The following is a 23,991-nucleotide window of genomic DNA, read 5'->3' as shown; positions in this document are numbered from 1 at the left end:
ACTGTTGTTTAAGAAGATAAAAAGCCACTTGCTGCTTGCTACCTCTGCAGCTATTCTCTCCCCCAATCCCAAATATTATTTCTATTAGAAGAGTTTATATTATTGCTTTCCCTTAATAAGGACTGTTTTTCTACAAATGGATATAATAAAATTACTTCTGTCTTTACAGAAGAAGATAGAAAGCAGACTGAGGTGCTCCAAAAGTATTGGTTAGCTTTAGTCAGCGCAGGCTTTCTTATATCGTCTTGACAATTACTTTCCCTCTTGTCATAAATTACTATAAACAATCTGGAACATCACAGGTCAATAGAACCTAGGTATGTTGTCAGAAAGGCTGTTAGGTGGCTGATGATTAGCAAATCTCAGGCTAAAGCTTGCACTTTTCACCACCAAGCTAAAAGAGATTTAATATCCATCTTAAGTGAACATTATACCTCAGCAAATACCATACTGAATCTGAATTGACTAATTGCCTGGTAAGTGCAAGATTAATTATATCATGTCATAGGGGCATTCACATTATTTACACCCAAACTGTATGCTAACCTTAGTTTTAAAAACCTCCATTACTGTTCTGATGAAAAGAATATCCTTATATGATAATAAATATCCCTATATGATTCTTGGTCAAATCCTGGTACCGTTACACCAGCCTGCTAAGTACATGCCTAGTCAAACTACCATAACCCAAGGGAGTGATCTTGCTGGCACTGGAAACATCAACTGTTACAGTAAAAAAAAAAAAAAAAAAGTAAAAAAAGTAAGTTTAGCTACTTTTTCTAAAAGCCCTTAATATGGTTTTTGGGAGATGCTCAAACTGCTTTTCCTCAAGTCACTTTTAACAAACTATTCTGTGTGTTTTAACAAACAGAATTGAGAAGCACTTCCTGGTAAAAGACTCTACCAAGCAATTAGTAGCTTTTATGGAAGCTAGATGAAGAGAAGAATCCGAAGCATTCAGAAATTGCAAAGACCTTTATTGTCTGTACACTCCAAGGTCATGATCATTATTCCTATTATATCAGAGGACAGAAGGCAATTCAACAATTACAAGATTAAAAAAATAAAAAGACATTGTTTTCCTGCCTTATGAGAGCCTCAAAAGTCTGTGGTGCTGCCTTTTTGGACGTTCCAGTGACATAACATCGGGAGCTTGATTCAAAAACTGAATAATTGTTCAAGGGCAAGAACATAAAATGGGTAATTGTTCAAGGGAATGGTGTGTGGGGAATGTGAGTGATGTGATTAGACATGGTGTCAATAAGGATTTCAGGGTTGTTGGTGAGTGTAATGTTTGATTTTTCTGCTGTGTAATTGACTGAAATCTTTCTCGTCATATAATTAAATCATTATTTTATTGTGGAAGCTGTTTCATCATATTAAGAAATGGACAGGCTACAAAAATATGATGGGTGATATAACTTCTGTAAGACAGTTAAAGCTTTGTATTCCTTATGAAAAAGGCTGAAAGACTGCAAACACCATGCCTGGAGACAAACCTTTAGCTGCAGATTCTGATTCTGAAATTTGTTCTATTTTTTCTTCTCCATTAGACTCATCCACTTCTGCTACTGTAGTTAACTCTGGTTCACTCTTATAAAGCCTATAATCAGGACCCTGAGGAACAACAAGTTATGAGGTAAATAAACAGGCATTTTTGTACAAGCACTTATGTCTTAAGACTCAAACCAGTTATTTTGTGATGACTCTGCTCTCACTTTAAAACAATGTTTCATTGTTCAAGTGCTATTGCAGCTGTATTTCTTTGTAGTCAATTTGAGTAACAACATTTGCAGACTTTCAGAAATTACAGAAAAACATTGCCATAAACATGGAGAGAGTTTTTGTTTCTTTTGAATGATCTTCAGGAAACAAATTTGTATAAGGCTTCAGCAGAAACTGATTCTGAGCCTAGGGTTTTTTAAGAACTTGTGAGTGAAAGAATTTAATTTTCTGAAATTTACTCAGATACAAGAATTTAAGTCTTAAGACATTTTATATATGCACAGAATATGTGACAGGAAAACGTGAAGAGCAAATGATGGCACTATAAATAAAACTAAGTAGCCAAAAGTAAAAACGTAACACAAAAGTAGCCAGATGACAAAATAAAAATTGTGACTGTGCAAAGAAAGGGGGATGCTTCAAGAACAATGTGGCAGTTTAAGCCACTTACACAGTAAGATCCATTTCTCTGATATCCTTGAACTTGGTGAATCTTCTTCTCTTCTGGCAGATGTACTGGGCCCCTGCTATAACAGAGCAAGGAGCTGCTATCACTGGGCAGAGGGGGGATTATGGGAGGATGCTCTGTAAAGTCATAGGACCGAGGGAGTGGAGGACGAGGTGGGACTACTTCCTCTTCCTAGAGATTGTAGAATAGTCACCTTATTTAGATGTGCACACCTGTTACAATTATTTATAACTTAAAAAGAAAAATATATTACCATAGCTACACCAGCTATAGATTTTGGAATTAAAGGGACAATGTCATACTTAAAAAAAAAAAAAAAAAAAAAAAAAAAAAAAAGGTCAAGATGGCTTGATTTTATTTGGGTTTGTTTGGAGTTTTTTTTTATCTTCTTTTTGCTTTTTATTTTATTACTACCACCTAGATTGAGATACTTCAATAGTTTCATTATTCAGCTTATCAAGATTTTCAATGCTTACACTAGCACTTTCTGTTGGACATGTATGAACGCTCTGAATCATCCTTTTAAAAATTAAATTCAGTATCTTTTTAAAGATTTGTATATAACTTAGACTTTTAGAAAGTTCTGTAAGCCAGATATATATTGCATAAACTTCAGACAACCATGACAATGTCCCTTTAAAACAGTAACTTTCAGCCAGATTTTCAGAGGAATTGAACATTTGGGAGCTCCCACAGTTTCAGAGTTCTTGTGGGTGCTCTGGCCATCTGAGAACCAGGCTCCATATGTGAACAGACATATAAAGCAATGTATTTCTTCCCATTAAAAGTGTGGTGGGTAGAAAACAAATCCATAAATCAGGGCTTATATTTCTAGGGTAAGAGCCTAAGGAGAGGAAAAGGTGAAAAATGGAAAAGAGAAACATACCAGTGAGAATACAAAGACACAGAACAAATGAAAGTTTTAGAGTTACTAGTGGAGATGTCAGTCTTTAAAACTAGTTCATAATGCAATATTTTCACAGAAATATACTGAATATATACTTCAGACATCCTTAAAACAATTATAGTAATGCTCATTTTTATCACACGTACATTAGAAATCCAGTGATGCCAAAATGGTAAATATACTAAAACCATACCTCATGTTTATATTTAATAGCTGAAAATGTCCTTGATCCCATGATGCCTGTTGATGGGAGGGTGGAGGAGGGAGGGGGAAAGGCATAGAAAAAGAGAAAAATTGTTTTCAATAAATAGCTTTTAAAAAATGAACTATAACCTGTTGCAATCAAACAAATACACAAAGCATCAACTTAAAATATATGATTGTTTTCTTCTTTTCTCAGCAATTGTACTATTTTTTCAAACATAGAGAAGCAACTATGGAGCTTATCCTTTAAAAATGTATATGATCCAATCTCATTTCCTATGAGACAAAACCAATCAATTTACCTGCCTCTGAAGAGCTTCTTTGCTGTTTATGTTTACTTAAACCCTCCATGACATCTTGAATTCTCCACAGTTCCTTCTGAATCTGAGCACGCTGTATCCCTGCTGACTCAGTCTGGCAGTAAACAAACAGCATATACAGATGATAAGTTAGAATATATTGCAAGTGGTAAAAAAAAAAAACCCAGAAAATCTTTTTATTTCTTTTGACTACACTGCATATCCTTTCCCAATGAAGGAAAATAAAATGTAGTAATGCCAGATGCTCTCCTTTCCCGTAAAAACGCAATATTCAAATATTGTCAGAAACAAAAAGTAGAAGATTAAGTAATATTATCATGTGTCAGTTAATTTGACAGTAATTTGCTAGTTCAGACTCCACTTAAGAACAGAACTGTATCTACTGTTTCCAGAGAAAATCCAAGCAAACTCTGCATAGAAAAGGAATCATCAGTTCCAACTCTAAAATGGGTGGAGATGAACACAGTGTTTGCACGCTAGCATATAAACCGTGGGCCTATTTGCATTCATGGCCATCCAAGCTTTGGACTGCGTAACACAAATTTCTCAGCTCTTGGGCTTCCTTGTAATCTCCCTTTCATAGCTGCATAGAAAATCAATCCCTGGAGCAAATAGCCTTTAATGCCTCCCAGCATGGACCACACCCATCTGCCCATTCCAGATAATGTGTGCACATCTGTCTGTCTGTGTGTGTGTGTGTGTGTCTCACAGAAAGATCTCCTTAGAAAATCAGAACTTACACTAACTGTCCAATCCTCCCAAGCACAGCAAGCTAATAAGATACACATCAGAACTCTTCATATGTAAGAACCGAAGCAATGCTTAGAATAGTTTTTATTATAATCTATTTTGATAGAATGATTTCATTATATTTTAAAATATTCAGTTAAATGGAAGGATTTGTGTGAAGATTTACTACGACTGTCACAGCAATTAAGGTGTGAGAAAACGACCCCACTTTGGACATCATGACTGAAACAGAAAGAGGAGGCTTCCAGACACAGAAAAACTAATGCTGTAGCTTATTTAAAGGAAAAAAAAAGCTTATTACCTCCTCAGAAATTACAAACTTTAATTTATTTTCATGTCTTGCAAGTTACTGCACCACATATCCCCCTTTTTTCATTTGTGTAATTTTTAAACAAAATAAGAGAAAATAAAAGTGATTTAAATGTACTTTAAGACCTATGCCACACCTGAATTTCTCCAAGCCGATCAAGTTGCTCCTGCATATGGTTCCTTGTTAAAGTTACATCATACTCCAATCTATCATATTCTCTCCAAGCTCTTTCCAGTTCCTACATATATAACAGAAGTAGAGAATTACAAATGCACATTCAAGTGAAAAAAAAAAAAAAAGTATATTTATTTTTCTTTATTCAGTGGCATAAAACTTCAGGAAGGAATGCATAAATAGGTAGCAGCAATAAATAAATACGTATTTTAGAGAATGCAATGTTTAAAAAGCTTTTTGATAGTCTAATGATACTGAATGGAATTCAAACAAACAGCATTTTGTCTTTTCATAAACAAAAAAGATAGGCAAGGGCAAAATCTTCAGAATGTGTCTTTATAGTCAGCAGGCATGTGGGGTCTTTAACTGTCCTTCCATCAAGGCAGAAAACCCACAAAAATGGATGCAAATTTGCCTCTTTCATCACATAGAATACATACGTGTGACTGCGCAGCTTGTGTGTGTATATGCAATGTATTATGCAAGGCAAATGTAAGTCACTTCACCCTGCCTGTAAGGTTACCAGTGAACACCCCAGGCCTGCTAATACACCATTATTTTACATACGTGAAATTAAAAACACCAGAAGGGAGAAGGTGCAAAAAGAAAACCTTTGAGGTCAGCTCTACCATCTCACTTTTTAAGCTTCATCAAGCAATTTACTCCATTTAGCATAAGTTAAAAAGTTAATGAGGGAAAGTGTATCTTGAGGATTTCCTCTCCCCTGATTCCCTTTTCCTTGTCCAATCAAATCCTTTTAAATCACAGCCTAACATGTAGACTAAAACCAGTATTTCAGGGCCTACTTCATATAAATTTCAGCACAGCAAACCAATGGAATTTGACACTGAAATACATTTTTGATTTATATGTAAGTAGGCAAAAATGGTTCTTTACCTTGTCATTTTAGTGTAGAAATCATCATGAAGTGGAAAAGGACAGTAAATAACAACTAATTTCCTTTTTTTTTTTCTTTTTAAAAAAGATTTTTGAATATGCATAACTTGATCTTTTAAATATAATGGCCCACTATTAAAAGGTATCATGACAGTATAACCTTTTCTTTCTTTCATCCTGTAGCTGCCTTTGCTTAAAATAAGTCATGTGTCTGACTGAATATCTGAGAAAGTTTGTGCCTGCTAGTATTTTGCCATCACATAAAAGAGCTTATTTGTATTATTTACTACTTCTGTGATCATTTTTCCATATTATAAAAATGAAAGTTACCACATTAATTAAAGTCAGTACGCATTCATTCCAGGCCAAAAAAAAAAAACCAAAAAACAAACAATTAAAGAAAGACCACTCAACGATTATACTGAAAAGATCACCTTCCATCTGCCTTTGACAAAAATACAAGCAAGTAAAAGACAACTGAGTTTTTTTTTTTGGAACGTTACTGAAAAATAACCAAAGACAACCCAATTAAGAATTTGAACATGAAGATAATCGTTTAACACTTCATTGAGTTTTACTGGCAAGAGCATTTACTTACTGCAGTAGCTCGCGATACTTCTCGACAAGTGCTAAGTAGTCCGTTCTGCAAGTCATCTCTCTGTAAGACTACATTTTGTATGGCTGCGGGATTATCTGCATTCATTTCTATCTCCTGACTTGCTGACAGCAAAGCCTGCTCAAGCGTGTACTATTATAATAAAAAGAATTATTTTTAATGTTCTGCATCATTGGGCTGATTTTCATTTTATTTCAGTTACCAATGTTCTGATAATAAGCATGTAAAATAACATCCACTTTAGGTAATAAATACAATTGTCCTACTTTCTCCTTGTGTAGCTGTTGAAGCTTCTCCTCCAGTGCTTGTACAACTTTATCTTGTTCACATAAACGGCTAAGCTTAGCCTAGTATGTAACAGAACATGATCACAATTAGGATTTCATTTTTAACATCTTCAGTAATCAAAATATAATGTCATCAAATCATTATATGAATCTATATAAAATGCTCTTGCCACAAAATATGAATTCCAAAACTATTAAGACATCAGTCTTGCATTTTCAAATTAACCTTAAGAAACTCTATTAAGATACTATTAAGATACTAAGTGTTATTATAGCTTGAAACAGCATGGCCCAAAACGTGATTTATGACTCTACAGCTAAACATGTACAACATAATAAGAGGCATTATATACTATTTTAATTTACATATTCTTCAGTATTATAAAGAATGCTGTATACATTCACAGTCTTTCCCATGGTTTATTTCAGGTGGTAGTTTTTAATAGTTAGTTACTAGTACTATCCATGCTCTGCTCTGTTCTAGCTCCAGTCTAGGCTTGGCTATGACTAAAGCTGTTCCACTCCAGCTCCACTTCAAGCAAATAACTGTTCAGTGCACTCTAACCAATTTGAAACAGTTTAGTTTATTTGAACAATCTTTTTCATTCAGTTTGGGCTGCTTTGACTTTTTAACTCTAAGATAACACTAGAAGCCCTGCTTTCTTGTGTACTCTTAAATTAACATCCCTTAAATAATTCCGTCTACTCTTAGTTGCATTGTGCAAGAATGACCAGACATGCATATTTTTACACCAAGCCCCTTTTCTTTAGTAACTAGCAAACCAATACTCTGAATGGTAACTAACCATGCCAAATTTTAGTTTTGGAGTATTGGTCATATTTCCTGAGAAATTACATCTCTCATGTTTATAACTGAAGTACAGCTACAGAGTTTTCCCTTCAAATAATGAATTCCTTTCTAGAAGCAATTCGCCTTTGAACAGATATAATACTTGAAATTTCAGCCTAAAATGTAATGCTTCCTGCAAGTTAGAAGCTTATTACAAAGAGTCTTATGCCCTTCAATTTCAGAAAGCATTTTCTGTGGGTAATCACCTACATGAACTGTGTTTAAAACCCAAAAGTTAACGGGGAAATTATTATCAAAATAAAGATACAAATACCAGCATTTCCAAGGAAGAAGAAATACAAATGACTTACATCAATATCCAGCTCTTCAGTTCTATATTTGTATAGCGTACCCCTACATTCTTCTTGAGTTAACTATAAGGAAGAACAATATTGCCATAAAACAACTTAAATGGACTATGAAAATGAAACTACTGTTCAGCTTAAGCGTCTTAATAGAGAAATCAGCTTTCGCTCGCAAGTCAAACATACCACATTGAACAATGTATTTTTAGCCAATACATATTAATGAAGTACATGGAATGTCAAGCAGGCTGTCAGTATAAAGTTGCTTTAACTTAAAAGGCTATGTTTCTAATGCAAACTAGGTTTTTAAAGATATACAACTAGTTCAATCAAACATGGATTATGTAGGAAGATGAAACTGCCAGAGTACACCTAAACACAGTTACACATCATTATGTAAATTTTCCTGTGTGCATCCTAAATACAGGATGCTCATTCTACTTGGAATTAACTCTTCTAGGCCCACTAAGGTCAAGTGTATTCACAAGGAGGATATTCTGATGTGAATCTGAAATCAGAACAGAACGACCTAAGAATACAAAATATGTGTAAAATATCTTGTTACAGACATATGCCCAGTAAGTGCCATCAAATACCTTGCTATGTACTTTTTCGTATGGATTCCCTCCCCTCCAACAGAGTATTACCAGAAATGCCATGAATGGAACGTCTTCTATTTTATCTTTAGACCTAGGCAAACTTGTCTCCTCATGCCAGTCAGCATGTAAGGTATCCTCAAACTACTTTGACACAACTCCTCACAGTAAGTTCTTAACTCTTTCAATCTCTGAACTGACTAGTAACAAGATTTTCAAATATTTTACATGAAGAAAGGTAGCTCCCCATTTTAGAATGGGTTGTCACATAGAGTAACTTCTTAATGTCCTATACAGCAAGTATTGGCATAACACTAACAACCTTTGTATTCCATCAAACAATTATTAAAAACATGTGTGCATTGAGTCCAAACATAGATGCTTTCCTTTCATCTATCTGTTATAATTAGGTCATCATGACTTAAGAGTGCAAGAAAGACTATAAAAACACAAGTCCACGTTAAAGGACACTTATAAATAAAAGGACTAGGGAAGGGTTAATCAGACAAGCATTCCAAACATACAGTAAATCTTCAACACACTTTAGTGTTTCATTCAAGACATTATGTCGACATACCTCATGCAAATGCACCTGGTGACAATTTAGAAGTATGTATAGTGTATTAAAACCACAAAGTAACTTTCTTTGAAATGGACATTTTATGAAAATGAGTGTTGGAATATGAAAAAAGCCACAGCACTTTTGCATCTCATGAATGTCACAAAAATTAATTTATTTATATAAACTCCTACCATTGTAGAGTTGTGATTTTTAACTGTTGATTTTATCACAATGAGAAAAAAATGAGGAATGGAAATATTTAACAAAAAACCTCATAAACATGGCCAAATGTCTTTAACTTACAGAGAAAACCTAGTTATATTTCACAACAGAAAGTTTCTACAAAAGAAAGATTATCCACTATTAGATAAATATATCTTCCCAAGACACTGCTCAGCATTTTATATAGTTTGCCTGGAAAAACATAATGTATTTTTTCAACCTAGTTTTTTTTTTTTTTTATACTTTTTTGATTTAAAAAAATTTTTTTTTTTTTGCATTTCAGCCTTAATTAGAGCCAATTTTAAAATAGCTTGCCAATTCAGCATCCTTATCCCTACCTACCTCCTAAAAGGAATACATTTTAAGTATTCAGAAAACAAAAACATTTTCAAAGAACACTATACATGTGCTAATTCTTCTTATTAAAATCCTATCACACGTTTTCCATTGCTGCCAACTTCTTGCTTTTGTCAGCGGTACTAGTTTCCTACAACAGGCACTGCTGGAGAGCTACTTAATTTCACCGTTTCTACTGCAACATTTTACGTAGACATAATACAAAAACTCTAAAAATAGTAGGAAACAATCAATCTCTGAAAAACAGTAGCTTCTCTTTCCACAGAACATCTATAAATCAGGTTAAGGCAAAAAGCGTAGCATGGGGTTGCATCCTACTGGAATTACGAGAGGAATTGCAGTAGACAAAATGCAATTACACATTACAGGCAAGGTTAACAACCTCATAACCCTAGAAAATGCGTTATGAGAGGTCCAATGATCAAGTTATCAAAATGTATCTTATGTCACATTCAACAAACACCTCTCGTTCCCGAAATACTTTACCAGGGCAGTAATTTCAGAGAAAGAGTGCCACCTACTGAACCACTGACATGACTTGCTGCTGACTTCCACACTTTTCCTCGACATTTGCCTACTCCAATACAATAAAGTCAATTCCTTTTAACATGGTGAAATACACCGCACAGCTCCCAAACGTTAAGGAGCAGCACCCTGAATACCTAGAAATATAACTTACAATTTTTGAAAGGTAAACTGCACACTCAGAGTTTGGCCAAAGATGTATCTTACATGTGAAAAGGTAAAGTGAGCTTAAGTGAATCTCCATCTTACGTTAGAAATAATTTATCATCTACTTCACAGTCCCACTGTACAGTCCCTATCTCCATCAAACGCCAGTATGAGAGGAATCACAGAAGTGGATAAATCCAGCACAATGGATGTGATATAAGAAGTCCTTAGAGGGAAATTTCTTCTCAAATAAACGTAGATTGGGCAAATCTCTCTCTTGAGACATCAGGGGTTAAACCTATTTAAGCAGCCAATATTAAAAACATTTAAGTGACAGTACTATTTCATTACCTTATGAGCTATTTTCAGATTCCACTAACCATTTTGATTCAATAAATATGTGCCAGGAAATTTCACACCCTGAGAGCACACTAAGCACTCTGCAAGATTACCGCACTTAGGAAATTAAAAGAGGACAGTCTAGGACATTTTGTGGGGAGCACTAGGTTAAACGGGACTTCAAAGAGGCTTTTTTTTTTTTGCTTTTTCTTTTTTAAAGTACTTCTTACTATGAGGAAGCAAGGGCAAATAGGTATTTACCCCACAGTAAGCAAGGTTCTCCTCTAATTTTGCATAATGTGACAGATAACATTTCAAATACAAATTGGAAATAGAAGAATTTTAGTTCAAATACAATCATCTCATGTGTTCATAATGAAACCTGAAAAATATTTCTAGGTACAAAATCTCAAAATCTAATATACATAACAGTTTAAATGTATGCAGCTGCTATATTAATAATAATAATTATGAAGTATGTCATAAACAAGATCTCCCTACCCTTCTAGTAGTAAAAAATGAAGGACTATTTTTATACATTTTTAATGTATTAAGAACAATTATGCAAGCAAAGACTTGGATGTTAGCTTACTGTACTCAGATTTTTGGTTTTTTTTCTCTTAGGAACTGAGGATAATTCTACATTTTAAAATCAGCATATATTGCTTTAGAAAACAAGATTAACACTCCTCACCTAGCATTAGAAAGAAACAAAAAACCCCAAAGTAGAAATGAGTCCAGGCTGTGAAAAGCCTCTGTTTTTCCTGTCTGTACATATGGAATTACTGTCCTGGCTTATACCTGTAAATTTACAGAACTGTCTGTAGAGCAGACTGATGTAGAGTCAAAGTGATTTAAGTAACAGTGAAGATGTAACAAACCACAACAAAAAGGTCTTATAAATAACATAATTGAAATAGTATATATTTTAGCTGTTTTACTAAAGAACCGTTAATCATTTCAAACAAACTTGAAGCAAGACATCTTAGTTTTTAATTAACTACAAGCTTTTCTTGCTTTCCTTTGCTTAACTCTGAGCTCAGCCATAAAACTGTACTGAATAAATTGAAGCAAAGAAAGATCCTTTTCTCCACCCACAGGAGTGGTTACGGTCATCAGAAACCAGTTCATCATCTTGACAACAAAACAGGTTTCAGTCACTTAACACAGAGGTTTCTCGCAATTGTTTATGTTTCTTTACAGCTGCAGTGAGAAAGATGTCTGGTAAAACCAATTTATTTTATTTGAATAAAAAATTATATGTTGTTTAAGCTTTAAATAATTTGCCAGAATCTTAAATAGGTTTTGCATTACAAAAGTTTAGAAGATTATTTTAGGCAGTGAAATTTTGAGTGTATTTTTCTCCTTTCCTGGCAGTCAGTTAATGCAGTATTTTTTATAGGAAATTTCATCTGTGAAAGCAGAAGGTCTTGCTATTCTCCAGTTTATGCACTACATGGGTTTTTCTGCACAGCCTGCCAACACATCACAAACACTCTGACCTGAAGGGACCACATCTCTAGTGACAAAAGGTTACTCAAGCCTCACAACCTGTTAGATTCACAGCTTTTTTTTTTGACAAGAATGTCAAAAAAGGTGCTTATTCAGTGTGAAATAAGAAGCAGCAGGTATGTCTACAAGGTGAAGGGAGTGCTGTGTAGCACAGCTTTGTCAAGATAGCACTCTGAAATGTATTGGTATGCCTACAGAAGCAGGCAGAGTAGCCCAGGCACAGCTATACGTCAAACAGGTCAATATTAAAAGCTAAGCTAGTTTACCCTGACACATCTAAAGCACCTCTGCTCATTGTACGTATGTTGACTTACTTGTCTGTCTTACAGAAAATTAATTTGTTTTTAAAAAAATCATAACAGCTAGGATTATTTTAAAAAAGCCAACAAACCCCAATTTCATTTAGGGCTTGAAGGGACCTTACTTCTCCCATTCTTCTGCCAAATAGTTCCTTCAGGTTCCATGTTAAAGCTTCTGTTTTGCACATAGGACCACACATTGGATGATCCTGAAATCAAAGTCACTCACAACCAGGAGTGAAAGCTGAGATTTTTCTTGCAACTTTTCTGGATCACAAGCAAACCTACAATGTGGAGTTGACTTCCAAAAAAATGAAACATGAAATTAAGCTGCAGTGTTTTTTAGAAACATAGCAAAGCATTCATCACTAATAAATAACTGTTTTACACAGCAGAATGTCTCATTTTCTTCAAACTATGCAACCTTTTATGTCATTTTGCTCACAAGGGCACACATGCAAGCCTAAGGGAACTGGTCAGATATTGCCTTCTGACTAGCAGCCAGAATTGCACACCTCATCTGCTGCAAAATATCATAGTCATTTAAGCAAGAACAACATCTTAGTTGCAGTTGAGACTAGAAACTTCTTAAACATTCCCTGATGTGACAGGAGCTATTCAGTTAAGCCTTGGTATTCCTAAGACACTGCAGTGCCAATGGATATGTATTGGCCATGCTCATAAGTTAACGCAGGTCTCATCTCACAGACAATATTTCCATTCACATTTCTGATTTTTCTTCCATCTCACCATTTACAACCATTGCTAGATACTCTGTAAGCGTGCATGGTTAAATCTGCTGTGACTTTATGAACAGACACTGCCTTTTGGATTTACAGTCCCCAGATCAAAGTAATTTTGATCCTTCCTTTCTTCAGTGGCTAAAGGCCTGGTAGGTGCAAACAAAAACTTGTAAATCCACTTCCTAGAACAAAACAAAATTGCCAGAAATGACCAGGTAAACACCACTCACATGCTTTTGTAGTGGTCAAAAGAAAGATGCACCTTTGAACACTAATTGCAGAGAATCATGCTAAGACGAATGTTGGAAGCTTATTGGAAGTTTTATGAATTTACTGGACACCTGCATCAAACATCAACTAATTAAATCATCTAGACAGAAAAAGGTATTCAAAAGGGTACATTTAGTACTTGACAACAAAAACGCAGCAAAAGCCATGCTAACGATATTGCAGCATTTTAGAAAGCATGGATGACTTGTGGTTTTCCAAAGCAAATAAGAGAAACACCGATGTTATGAATAAATCTGAGGAACAACCAAAACTGTCACTAAGGAAAATTTTCGCAGATGATAAAGCAATTTCATTCACTATCCAAGACCTTACTTGCTGGTACAGTTGCGGTCTTAGCGCCGAGTTCTCAATCATAGTGTGAACCATGGTGATTAAAGGTTCATTCTCTTTCATCTATTTCAAATCAGGAGGAGCATACAGCAAACATCAGTTTACAGCATGGCTAGATTTGAAAGACGACACTGTAAAATATAGCCTCTACTTTAATTTTTTCTAATAATGCAGTAGATTACATTTTATCCCATGCTTTTTATATATTCCACCATTCAGTAATATCAATATCTGAAAAGCTTAATAATATCAAACAAATGTATCAAAACCACATAAACGCTCAAAACCAATGTAATATTTATTCACCAACACTCTCCCTTTTTCAAAATAGAAATACTTAAAATAAGCCCAAGTTTGCACAATATTGAAATGAAAAGTATTATCGGATTACGCAACAGGAAGACTCAAATCTTCATCAGAAAACCTTTTAAATTATAGATTTAATAACTCAATGTACATCAAAAAAATATAAGCACTCCCAGCCTCTGAATATGGAAGTGAGGTTTAGACTTCTGTTCATGTATCACAAAATGCCTTTATATACTGCACTGGTTTATATACTTGGGAACTTTGAATCATTACTCATTGTATCTATCCATGTCCCACTATTCTGGAACTGGCCAGACATTTTCTATAACGATTAGTGTTTATTGACATGTGTGCAAGTGTCAAATTTACCTTGATTTTTACAGTAAAAATTGCATACATTTAGTATTTCAGAAAAGCATGCAAGACAGAAAATAGTATGGAATTTTTTTTTGTTTTAAAAAGCAGACTTTCCTAACCATAAGGGAAAAATCATGAAAACAGAATTTTCCTTTCCAAAAGAAACTGAAAAGTCACTTAAGTCACAATCCTCCTCCTATTTTTGTTGGAAACTTTAGCAATACCTGTTGCAAGTATGGTTACACAGGAAGGAAGTGTGTGCATGAATATTCATCTTTCACTCTATGTGTATGTACACATTCTCCATGAATTTGCATGGCCAGGTTTTATTTCATAGATTGAAATGCAACAGAAAGTCTAAGCTTTTGATGCCTTTTGGAATTTCTTGCCCTTAATAATTTGAGGGGGTGGGGGGTGGAATCTATCTTGTACAATTGGAGAAGTTTGTTTTTTTTTTTTTTTCTGGGAAATACATTTTTCTTGTTATAGATAGAGGACATTTTGTTGTTGTTGTTGCTTTTTATACATAGTGAAGTCTGATCAGCTGCTAAGTTAATCACCCAGCAAAGAGTACCTTATCTGAAGAAGGCAAGCTTATGATGCTCTATTTGTTCAAGGCAGGAAAAAACCAAACTAGCAACTCCTCCCATTTGCTCCATCATCTACAGTACACATAAAGAGAAAACTAGAACTGACACAAGAAGTTGTTCTCCCTTTACATTAAAATTTTGTCCAGAGAGTGGGTGCATTGTGTGATACCAAAAGATATTTCAGTAGTAAGAGCAACAATAAGGTCCAAAGCCAAGCAATCCAACTACAACCAACTGAAATATTTGTAAAGCAAAAAGGGCTCTGAGGTTGAAATATTTTATTAGGAGTATACTGATTTGGATGCATTTCTATTAGGAGGATTTAAAGAGCTTTGGGCTCTTTGGCTAATTCTTTTTCACAATATTTCAAATTTTTCCTTTCTGACTGACAACAGACAATGCCAGAATTAATTTCTGTGGAACTAGTCAAAGATTGTTTTCATCCAGATTAGAAAAGCAGCAAAGTGGATTTGCTCAAAAGATGTTCTGAAATAATGTTTTTTTCCTCCAGCCAGCTCCAACTTTGACTAACAGGACTTGTTCCAATATTTTTTACTACCATTGGAGCTTAACTGTGCTTATCTAACACTGCTTGCAAAGGTCAGTTATTTCCAGAAAAGCTCCAGTTCCTTAAGCTCTTAAGGAAAAGATAAAAAACCAAATAATTGGTAAAGTAATGCCAACCAAAGGGCCTTTGTAGCAGTCAAATACAGAAATCTTTTTTCCCCTTTAGGAAATAACGTTTCCAAAAAATATTGACATTTAACTATTGACAAGTTAAGTTCTTGAGGGAGTATGTATCTGTCACAAACCTTCTATTAAATAAAGCTAGTGCACACACAAGGCAATGCATACTGAAGAACTGGAAAAGCAAACCAGGGTTACATGTTGGACACAACGGCAACTCTCATATTCTAAAAGGTGAAGAGGATATCTATTTTGTGTTCTTAAAGCATTATCGTGAGGCTACTCGGAAACTGAAGCTGGACACTATTAACACTGAATAGGTAGCTCAAGCCCATTTGCTTGTTCATAACACAAATAAGCCTTGATTTTCTCTCACTTCAGGAAAAAAATGTTTTTGTACAATAAAGGACATCTTTTAGATCCTATGTATAATACTAATAGTTTTATACTCACAGAGTCTCTCCAATTAAAGAAGTCACAAAAATTGGAATTAAGATTTTCATAAGTAAACCGAGGTACAAACAGCCTGATGCCACACAGCAACACAGCAGTAAAATCACATAAAATCCAGCAGTGTTGGCTTTATCGCCTTCTACTTCTAGTAAATAACTTTTCTTCCCAGAAGTGACACTTTTATCATTACTGATGTAGTATATGAAAGCATTTTCCTTGACATATGATCTATATGAACAGCTACACTATTTATGAGTGAGCACCTGAGTGGGTATTTCGTGTTTTAAACTGTAAAGCCAAGCTATTGAAAATTTTTCTCTCCCTTCCTTTTCCTAAATTCTTTTCTGTGTTTGGTAACACCCTACACAGATGATATTTCAGTATGTGGTGTTTTGGTGACAGTGATTAGCTGGAATAATGGCTCCCTGCCAGGACAGTAGACCTCACTGATGAGATAAGACCATATGTTATGGGTGACAAAGATCGAGCTCAGATTGGCAGTTTATCCATTTCCTCTCAAGATTTCTGACAGTAATAGCAGTGGCAATAGGACCTGACCAAGCTTTTCTCCAACCTTTCCTCTGCTCTTTAATCTTCTGCACCAAAAAAGAAGCAAAAAGCACTTTTCCTTCCTGACTTCTTTTTACAGCTATGCTGTCTCCAGCACAGTCTTTTTTTCCAGCCTACAGAGCTCCTGTCCTTGAGCCTCCCTTCTTCCTGTGGGGAGGGAAAAGGAAAAAAAGCAGTAGCAGAAAGAACAGCAGCAGTGGCTGGGTCAGCTCACTCTACCTTTTCCAGATAACCTGAAAAATCCAAGTAAGAGTAGAATCCTAAATGTTGCTAATATAGAATCATAGAATTGTTAGGGTTTGAAGGGACCTTTAAAGGTCATCTAGTCCAACCCCTCTGCAAGGAGCAGGGACATCTCCAACCAGATCAGGTCGCTTGGAGCCTCATCCAACCTGGTCTTGAATGTTTCCAGGGACGGGGCATCAACCACCTCTCTGGGCAATCTGTGCCAGTGCTTCACCACTCTCATGGTAAAAATTTTTTTCCTTATATCAAGTCTGAATCTATCTCCTTCTATTTTAAAATCATTACCCCTTATCCTATCAGAACAGTCCCTGCTAAAGAGTTTCTTCGCATCTTTCCTATAAGCCCCTTTTAGGTACTGGAAGACCACTATAAGGTCTCCCCAGAGCCTTCTCTTCTCTATATAGGGCATAGAATTTTAGGCTAAAACACAAGATATCAGATAGAATACAGGATCTCTGTCAGCTCTATCCAAACACTCTTGTACTATTCCAGCCTCCCTTAATTTACTACCTTTTCCCAGAACCTTCAGCATCTCAGAAAGAGGGTGGTGAAGAAGAGAAAACAGAAGCAAAACTCCAGGACAGTATGAATGTTGCCTGTGGGACCTTCACTCCTGTATTTGACAACTTCTTGTTCAAGTTCTGTTTATTTTTATGCACCCTTTGAAAACTGAAAGAAACTAAAAATGAAAGTACTAGCAGAAGTATATGAACTACTTAACACCTAAACTACTCACATAAATAACCATTTCAAAAACTAGGGGGGAAAAAAAAAAGACTAAATGAAATTTAGTAGAGCTTCTACTGTGACAAATCAACCTGGGATATGCTGAGATCAGTATGACAACATGCATGGAGAGTTTTACATAGATAGATTGAGCTCAGTAGAAAAGTATTTTTCAGCCAAAGAGAAGTTTTAGTATCAACATAAAATTAAGAAGCATACTAAAAGATTGGTTTGCTGAAATTCTCTGTAGTAACAGAAAAATTCAAGTGGGACCTCCTGCCATGTGTTTATTTACAAAGGAGAAATAAAAGCATGTCTATATTATATTTGAAAAAACCCACCTATGTTCCAACATTTCATTACTGTTATTGTAATTAGTGTGAGAGAAAGACTGCTGGCTAGGATTTAGTAATACACAGTAAGTGATCCCTTAAAATTTGATAACGCAGAAGACTAAGAACATATGTGCCCTCATAACATGTCCCATGTTGGCAAACCAATCATCATTGCCTAGGGTTACTAGCTATGTCCAAAGAACTACTTCTTAAAAGACAAACGAGTTTCTCTCCTGCCTCTCTACAAACCTTAAGCCAGTAGAGTGGTTCACAGCCTCACTTTAAAAACAAAAGGATGCCTGACAAGCATTCTTTTGGCCATAATACATCAAAGAAATCACACGGCTGGATATATGTGTGTCAGTCTCTTCAATCTTTTTTCCTCTATCTCTGAATTCCAACAACAACAACAAAAATTCTGAAAGTATCATACAAAAACATGAAAAAGTGTAGCACAAGAATTTCTAAGCATCTCAAAAGGTAAGAGCAGTTAAAAAAAAAAAAAAAAAGTGTGACTTAAAAAAGCCTATGGGATATTCTTGAGTCTTGATAAGAAAGCCATCTAACCAGCAGACAACAACTTACTGCAACACTATAAAAGTTACCCTCCCTACTTTAACCTAGCAGAAGTTTAGTCTGCGTGAAAATTCACCTGTGCAACCTCAGTACAAACTTACTAATTGGTGTTACGTACAGTATCAAATTCTTTGTGACCAAAAAGGTGAGAGTTGAAGATAACAGAACTGGAGTTCCACCACACACTCTAGGCAAAGCAGGTTTTGACACTATTTTCAGATTAAATACAAGTGGAAACACCTAATTTAAGAACACTGGACATTTAAAATTCAAAGAGGGCAAGGGATTATGCAAGCTGGTTACAGGTGTGGATAATGAGGAGGAAAGGCCTCAATTAGACTAAAAGAAACCTTGATTTTTTTTCCCAACAAAAGGATATCTGGTAATGGACAAAGTAACACAGAGATATAAATGAGATACCACCCCTATAAGCAGTGATACTCAAAGCAAAAAGACTGTCAGAGGGATTTATTTCATACAGGTAGGTGGCAGTATTATATTAAAATAAGGGAAAAAAAGAAAACTGATCAGAAACTGGGACAAGTATTTCAACCTGCTCTTCCATGATTTTGTGATTAAGATAATATATTTTAGACTTAATGATTTCTTACTGTAAGCGCAGTGATTTCTTGCATTTCTGGTAGGGGTAATTATGGCACATTAAAAAAAAATTTAGACACTTCCCTAAATTTTATCTGATGCAAGTAAAAAGAAAATCCTTTTAACCACTTTGCATGTTACACATGGGCAATTCTCTCTGTTTAATCTTGTCTATTATACTGACAAGCTTGGCTAACCAAGCAACAGCATGGTACATAGTTTTACACTTCACGTGGACAGTCATCCTTTCTTGGCAATGAATCATATTGCTGAAGACAGAATTATTCCCTTATGCCAAAACGTAAATTGGAAATATTTGATTTGGATGAAATATTTTGACCTCATTTAGCAAGCAGTTTTTCCCTACTGTTTTGGACCTGCTGCAGCCCCTTAAGACAAGCCAGAGATGTTCAGAAATGCATTGCCATCTAATCGAATTGGTCACAATTCACACTTTGTTTCCAAGAGATAATAGGAAAATAAAGTCACTGGGTGAACCAAGTGTGTGTGCGCACGCGTTTATGTGTCTGTGTCTCTGTGTGCACATGTGGATTTTAGTAACTCATTGAAATCCTATCACTGGAACATGTAGGACATAAAAGTTCCAAGAACAGTTGGTTTTAAGTGTAAGGCTGAAAAATTTCATTAGAAGAAAGAATATTTGAAAAAGTTTGCTCTATTGATTTTTATATATTTAACTAATGACATCTAGCTGCTTATATTTCTTCTAAGCACTTGTCTTTCATATGTGCTAGCAAAATTTTCCCACTTAACTATTTCACACACACAATTTGTAGAGAGATCTCATTTGATCATGCAACAAAGCCATAAAAGAAGTATGTGATACCACAATTCTTCACTTGGCAGTTATGTTAGTGAAGACAGAACTGCCCCTCACTCCATAAGTTATGCAAAGTTGTAAAGTAAAACCTTATTCTTATATAAATCTTTAAGAAATAAGTGAGTAAAAGAGAAAAAAAAAAAGAGTAATGAGTTATGCTATGGTTTGTTTAAAACATTTTTTTCATGTTTGACCTCCCTTTCATTTAATGCCTTTTAGACAAATTTAGCTCCTCTTAATTAAGAAAATTAAAATTATCAGAAGTTCTTATTTTCTATAAATTACATGTGTGTCATATGAGCTTGGAAATATATTAAAATCTTGGTTAAAGATGACAAAATGCTACAGTTAAGTGTTATTATAAGAAGGAAATGAACAACAGAAAAATTAATTGGTAAGTGGCTATTGTATTCTGGCAAATTTTAAATTGAGGGTTTTTTTTTTCCCATTACACGTCAAATTTGTAATCAATTCAGATATCTTGTGCTACTTAAAAAGGATTCACATTAAATATCCAAAGTCATAAAAAGCTCTGAAAATCTTTCTCCCCAAATATTTCCAGCTTGATAGAAGCAGGCAAAAAGCATCAAGAAATCTAAACACAAAAGAAAATTGCAAATCCCACCTGATGATCCAAATATATGGCATTCCTTTGAAGGTGATGTGAAAGAATCTCATTCTAGCAGGCAGCAGTCAGGGGGAAAAAGGAAAGGGACAGAAGGTGCAGAATGCATGAAAAGAGCTTTAAAAGATGTAAACTAGACAGTGATCTTTCTATTTTAAGTAGAAATACAATGCTGCTTTTATCGGCTTTTTTTTTTGGTGAACTGTTAACAAGTTTTGATCCCAAAACAGAAGCGATGAAAGTTTGCCACGAATCAGATTATGAACTACTACATTACATCTTGGTTTTACACATAAAATATAGCAAGCTAATGTAAATATCTATTGCATAGAAAACTATAAACCCTTTGATGAATCTGTTTTAAATATGTCCTGATTTTCATACACAGATTACAAATAAGATTGTGTCTGATATGAGGCAATATAAACAATAAATTCATCTCGTGATCTATCACTACTAATTTTGGTTGTAACAACAGTTGGTTAAAACTTTAAACTTAACTACAATATATTTAAAAATATTCCTATGTAATTTTGACTCAGCTAATATAAAAATGCTATGAGAAAAGCCTCAAAGGGTTAATAGCAGAACATCACATACACAAAGAACCAATGTTACTCTATTATACTCCTAGAGTAGTCAGAAAACTTTGCACTAACAGTACAATGCAAACTTTGATTAATGAATGACTACAAGTTAGTGAGAATGGTACATGACACACATTGCTTTATAGCTGACCTTTGGGCTGCTGGCCTCAAGTTTTAGTTGCATGAGCTGTGCTAGTGTGTGTTCCCGGATACTACTCAGTTCAGCTTGCTGCCGTCTCAGCTTTATTAGCAGCAGCGTGAGCTCCTCTGGCTGAAGGAGTGCAGTGTGAGAAGCCAAAGAGTAGAAAAAAGGTTAATTGGTATCCTAAACAAGACTTAATTAAAATAAGGACTCTTAGTATCTTTCTTAAAAAAAAATTTCTATAGTGATACAACAACAAGATACACCATTTTTCTCCAAATTGACCACTTTCAAATATATGGTTAACTTTTACCTACTCAAAACAATTGATACCATAAAAGTGGAACACTCCATATAAAGGGCAAAAATAAATACGGATTTTGCAGGAGAAAGTATGTGCAGCCCTCAAACTTTTTCTGACAAGCATATCAAATTGATGATATTGACTTAAGTGAAGGGGGAGGTAATTCCAGCCCTTAGGATATCATTACCTGTACGTGGACAGCCATTTGAGCTTGGTAAAAGAATGCCCTCAAGAAAATTTAGCTTCTAAAATAATTCTTTAAATGTATGCATCAAAATTAAGAGTAAAAATAATAGAAAACTCCCGATAACTGAACTACATCAGAAACAATCACCTCTCACAAAATAAAACTACACAAGCATGACAAAAATAATTTTCCATCCCACTTTCCATAAATGTGAGGCTACCAGTTAATTTATTGCTTTGCTTTTATGATTAAGATGTACAATACAGCCTTAGGAAGGGATGAGTATGTAAAACCCAATATTATATATATATATAATGGAAATAAAGACACACTCAAATGAGTATTTGTCAGGTAATTTCACATAGATCAGTTTAGCTGAGTTTGGGAAACACTACCTGAACCATTCCTGGGAACCACTTCTATTAGCAATACTTCAAAGAAAACCAAACACCTAACCTATTTGCTTCTGTTTCTTACACTTCTCCAGAAGTCAGTCTTACAAGGGGTTAAGTATTCACGCAGCATTTTGATTTTCTCACAAGTTCTGTGACTTAAAAAACCCATAAACCTAAAATACAAAAACCCCCAAAAACCCACTTGCTCTCTCCCACAGTCCCAGAATTTCCCCAAAGCAAAGGAAAAAAGCTCCAAAGAACCACATTTTAAATTACTAAAAAACGAATACCAGTTTCTTAGAACAAAGAAGAAAAATCCCTGAGAGCAAGCGTGGCACTGGCACCGTTGAGAGCTCGTACCAAAGTAGCCCACAAGAGGGAGCAAGGGATTTCCACATAGCTTCACGTGTCAAAACCATCTGCTTTGAGGGGAAACCAACACCAAAGCCAAATGTCCCATGGCCAATCTTCCTCCTATACTACTCTTTCAATACCTGGATTTAAACTACTTAATTTCACAGAGTAAGTGTAGGAATCTAGACTGCTATACAAGATATTTTCAAGTTCTCTCAAAAAATTAGTGACAATGCTTTGAAAATTAACATCAATTCAAAGCACAAGAAACAAGATAATTGAAAGTAGCATCTTCAAACAAAAGGAACAGTGAATCACCTTTTCAAGATCAAAACTGTTCATGGTATGTTCTGCAAAAGCCCAAATTTAGTGCATTAGGAATAAACTATTTGATTGTACTTAAATCCAATGTTTGCAAGCAAACTTTTTTCCATAGAGGAGCCCATCAAACAGTAATTCCTACTCCTCTCTAGACATTCATAATGTTATCAGCATTTTTGACATTGCTGTAAGTGCTGTGCTTTTGATACAGCTCTTGGGACTCTTGCAACAACTACAACACAAAGTTTTGTTTAAAGAGCTACCTACTTCCTCCTCCGGCCCTGCAACACTTGTGCTGTGGGCAGGACTTCTGGTTTCTACAGGTAGAAGCTTGGACCTCCTTGCTCCCTACCCTGCTCATCAGCTCAGCTCCAGCAGCACAGTCCAGCAGGATTGCTGATGGGGCTGCGAACCCAAAGAAACATCTGCAGAAGACAAGGCACAGAAATACGGCGCCAGCTGCCAAAGGCCAACCCATTAAGTAGCTGAAGGTGCCAGGGATTCATGCTGGGAAGTGCAAGAAACAGGGGTCGAAGCAGTGGAAGGATTGACTGGGGAGCTCTTGCCCACAGTATGATTCAAAATCTGTATTCTTAATTCATAACTCTCTCAAACAGTAATTTCAGATGGACAGAGAAAGATTATGGAAAGGAGACAAAAAATGGTAAAGAAATGACAGAAATTTAGGGCAATCTCTTAGCTTTTGGCTAAGAGTCATGTTTCACTTAGGAAGGTGGACAGTATTCACCAATACTACTTTGATGAAATACCTTCAATGAGAATTTCAGCTCTACCACAGTAAAATGAGAGATGTTAGGACCCAATTTTACCAAATGCAATTTTAGTGTTCTTAAGATTTCCAAAAAAGGTAAATTTTACTTCTAGGATTTTCTAAATAATTAATGGAGAAATAAGTGTTCTGTGATGTATCCTACCCTCTCCCAGGAATGTCTGTAATATATCAAATATGATTAAAAAAACCCTATCTGTATTTCTAGAAGAAAATCTGGACTCAACAGCTACACAATATTCTCAACGGAACCAGAGTA

The 23,991-nt window shown here is 35.2% G+C and overlaps 1 protein-coding gene across 10 annotated transcripts in view; it reads right to left on the bottom strand.

The window, feature by feature from the left end:
* PLEKHA5 (pleckstrin homology domain containing A5) overlaps window positions 1-23,991 on the bottom strand; it is a 179,394-nt gene that overhangs the window by 17,963 nt on the left and 137,440 nt on the right. For 2 of the 10 annotated variants that reach the window (XM_086756271.1, XM_086756234.1), the window contains exons 13-21: window positions 21,391-21,510; window positions 20,653-20,706; window positions 7,821-7,883; window positions 6,639-6,719; window positions 6,355-6,504; window positions 4,822-4,923; window positions 3,608-3,719; window positions 3,295-3,341; window positions 1,500-1,617 (exon numbers count right to left, since the gene is read on the bottom strand). In XM_086756271.1, coding sequence (XP_086612397.1) covers window positions 1,500-1,617; window positions 3,295-3,341; window positions 3,608-3,719; window positions 4,822-4,923; window positions 6,355-6,504; window positions 6,639-6,719; window positions 7,821-7,883; window positions 20,653-20,706; window positions 21,391-21,510 — 847 coding nt within the window. Of the gene's footprint in view, window positions 1-1,499; window positions 1,618-2,176; window positions 2,366-3,294; window positions 3,342-3,607; window positions 3,720-4,821; window positions 4,924-6,354; window positions 6,505-6,638; window positions 6,720-7,820; window positions 7,884-13,719; window positions 13,801-20,652; window positions 20,707-21,390; window positions 21,511-23,991 lie in introns of all 10 variants that reach the window. The other 8 variants (XM_086756288.1, XM_086756239.1, XM_086756263.1 and 5 more) reach the window with 5 other exon arrangements.

Source organism: Chlamydotis macqueenii, chromosome 1, assembly GCF_036417535.1.
Source record: "Chlamydotis macqueenii isolate bChlMac1 chromosome 1, bChlMac1.mat, whole genome shotgun sequence".
In the NCBI taxonomy this organism is placed as follows: Eukaryota; Metazoa; Chordata; class Aves; order Otidiformes; family Otididae; genus Chlamydotis; species Chlamydotis macqueenii.
The sequence above is the reverse complement of the archived record's forward strand: the minus strand, read 5'-3'. Positions and strand labels throughout refer to the sequence as shown.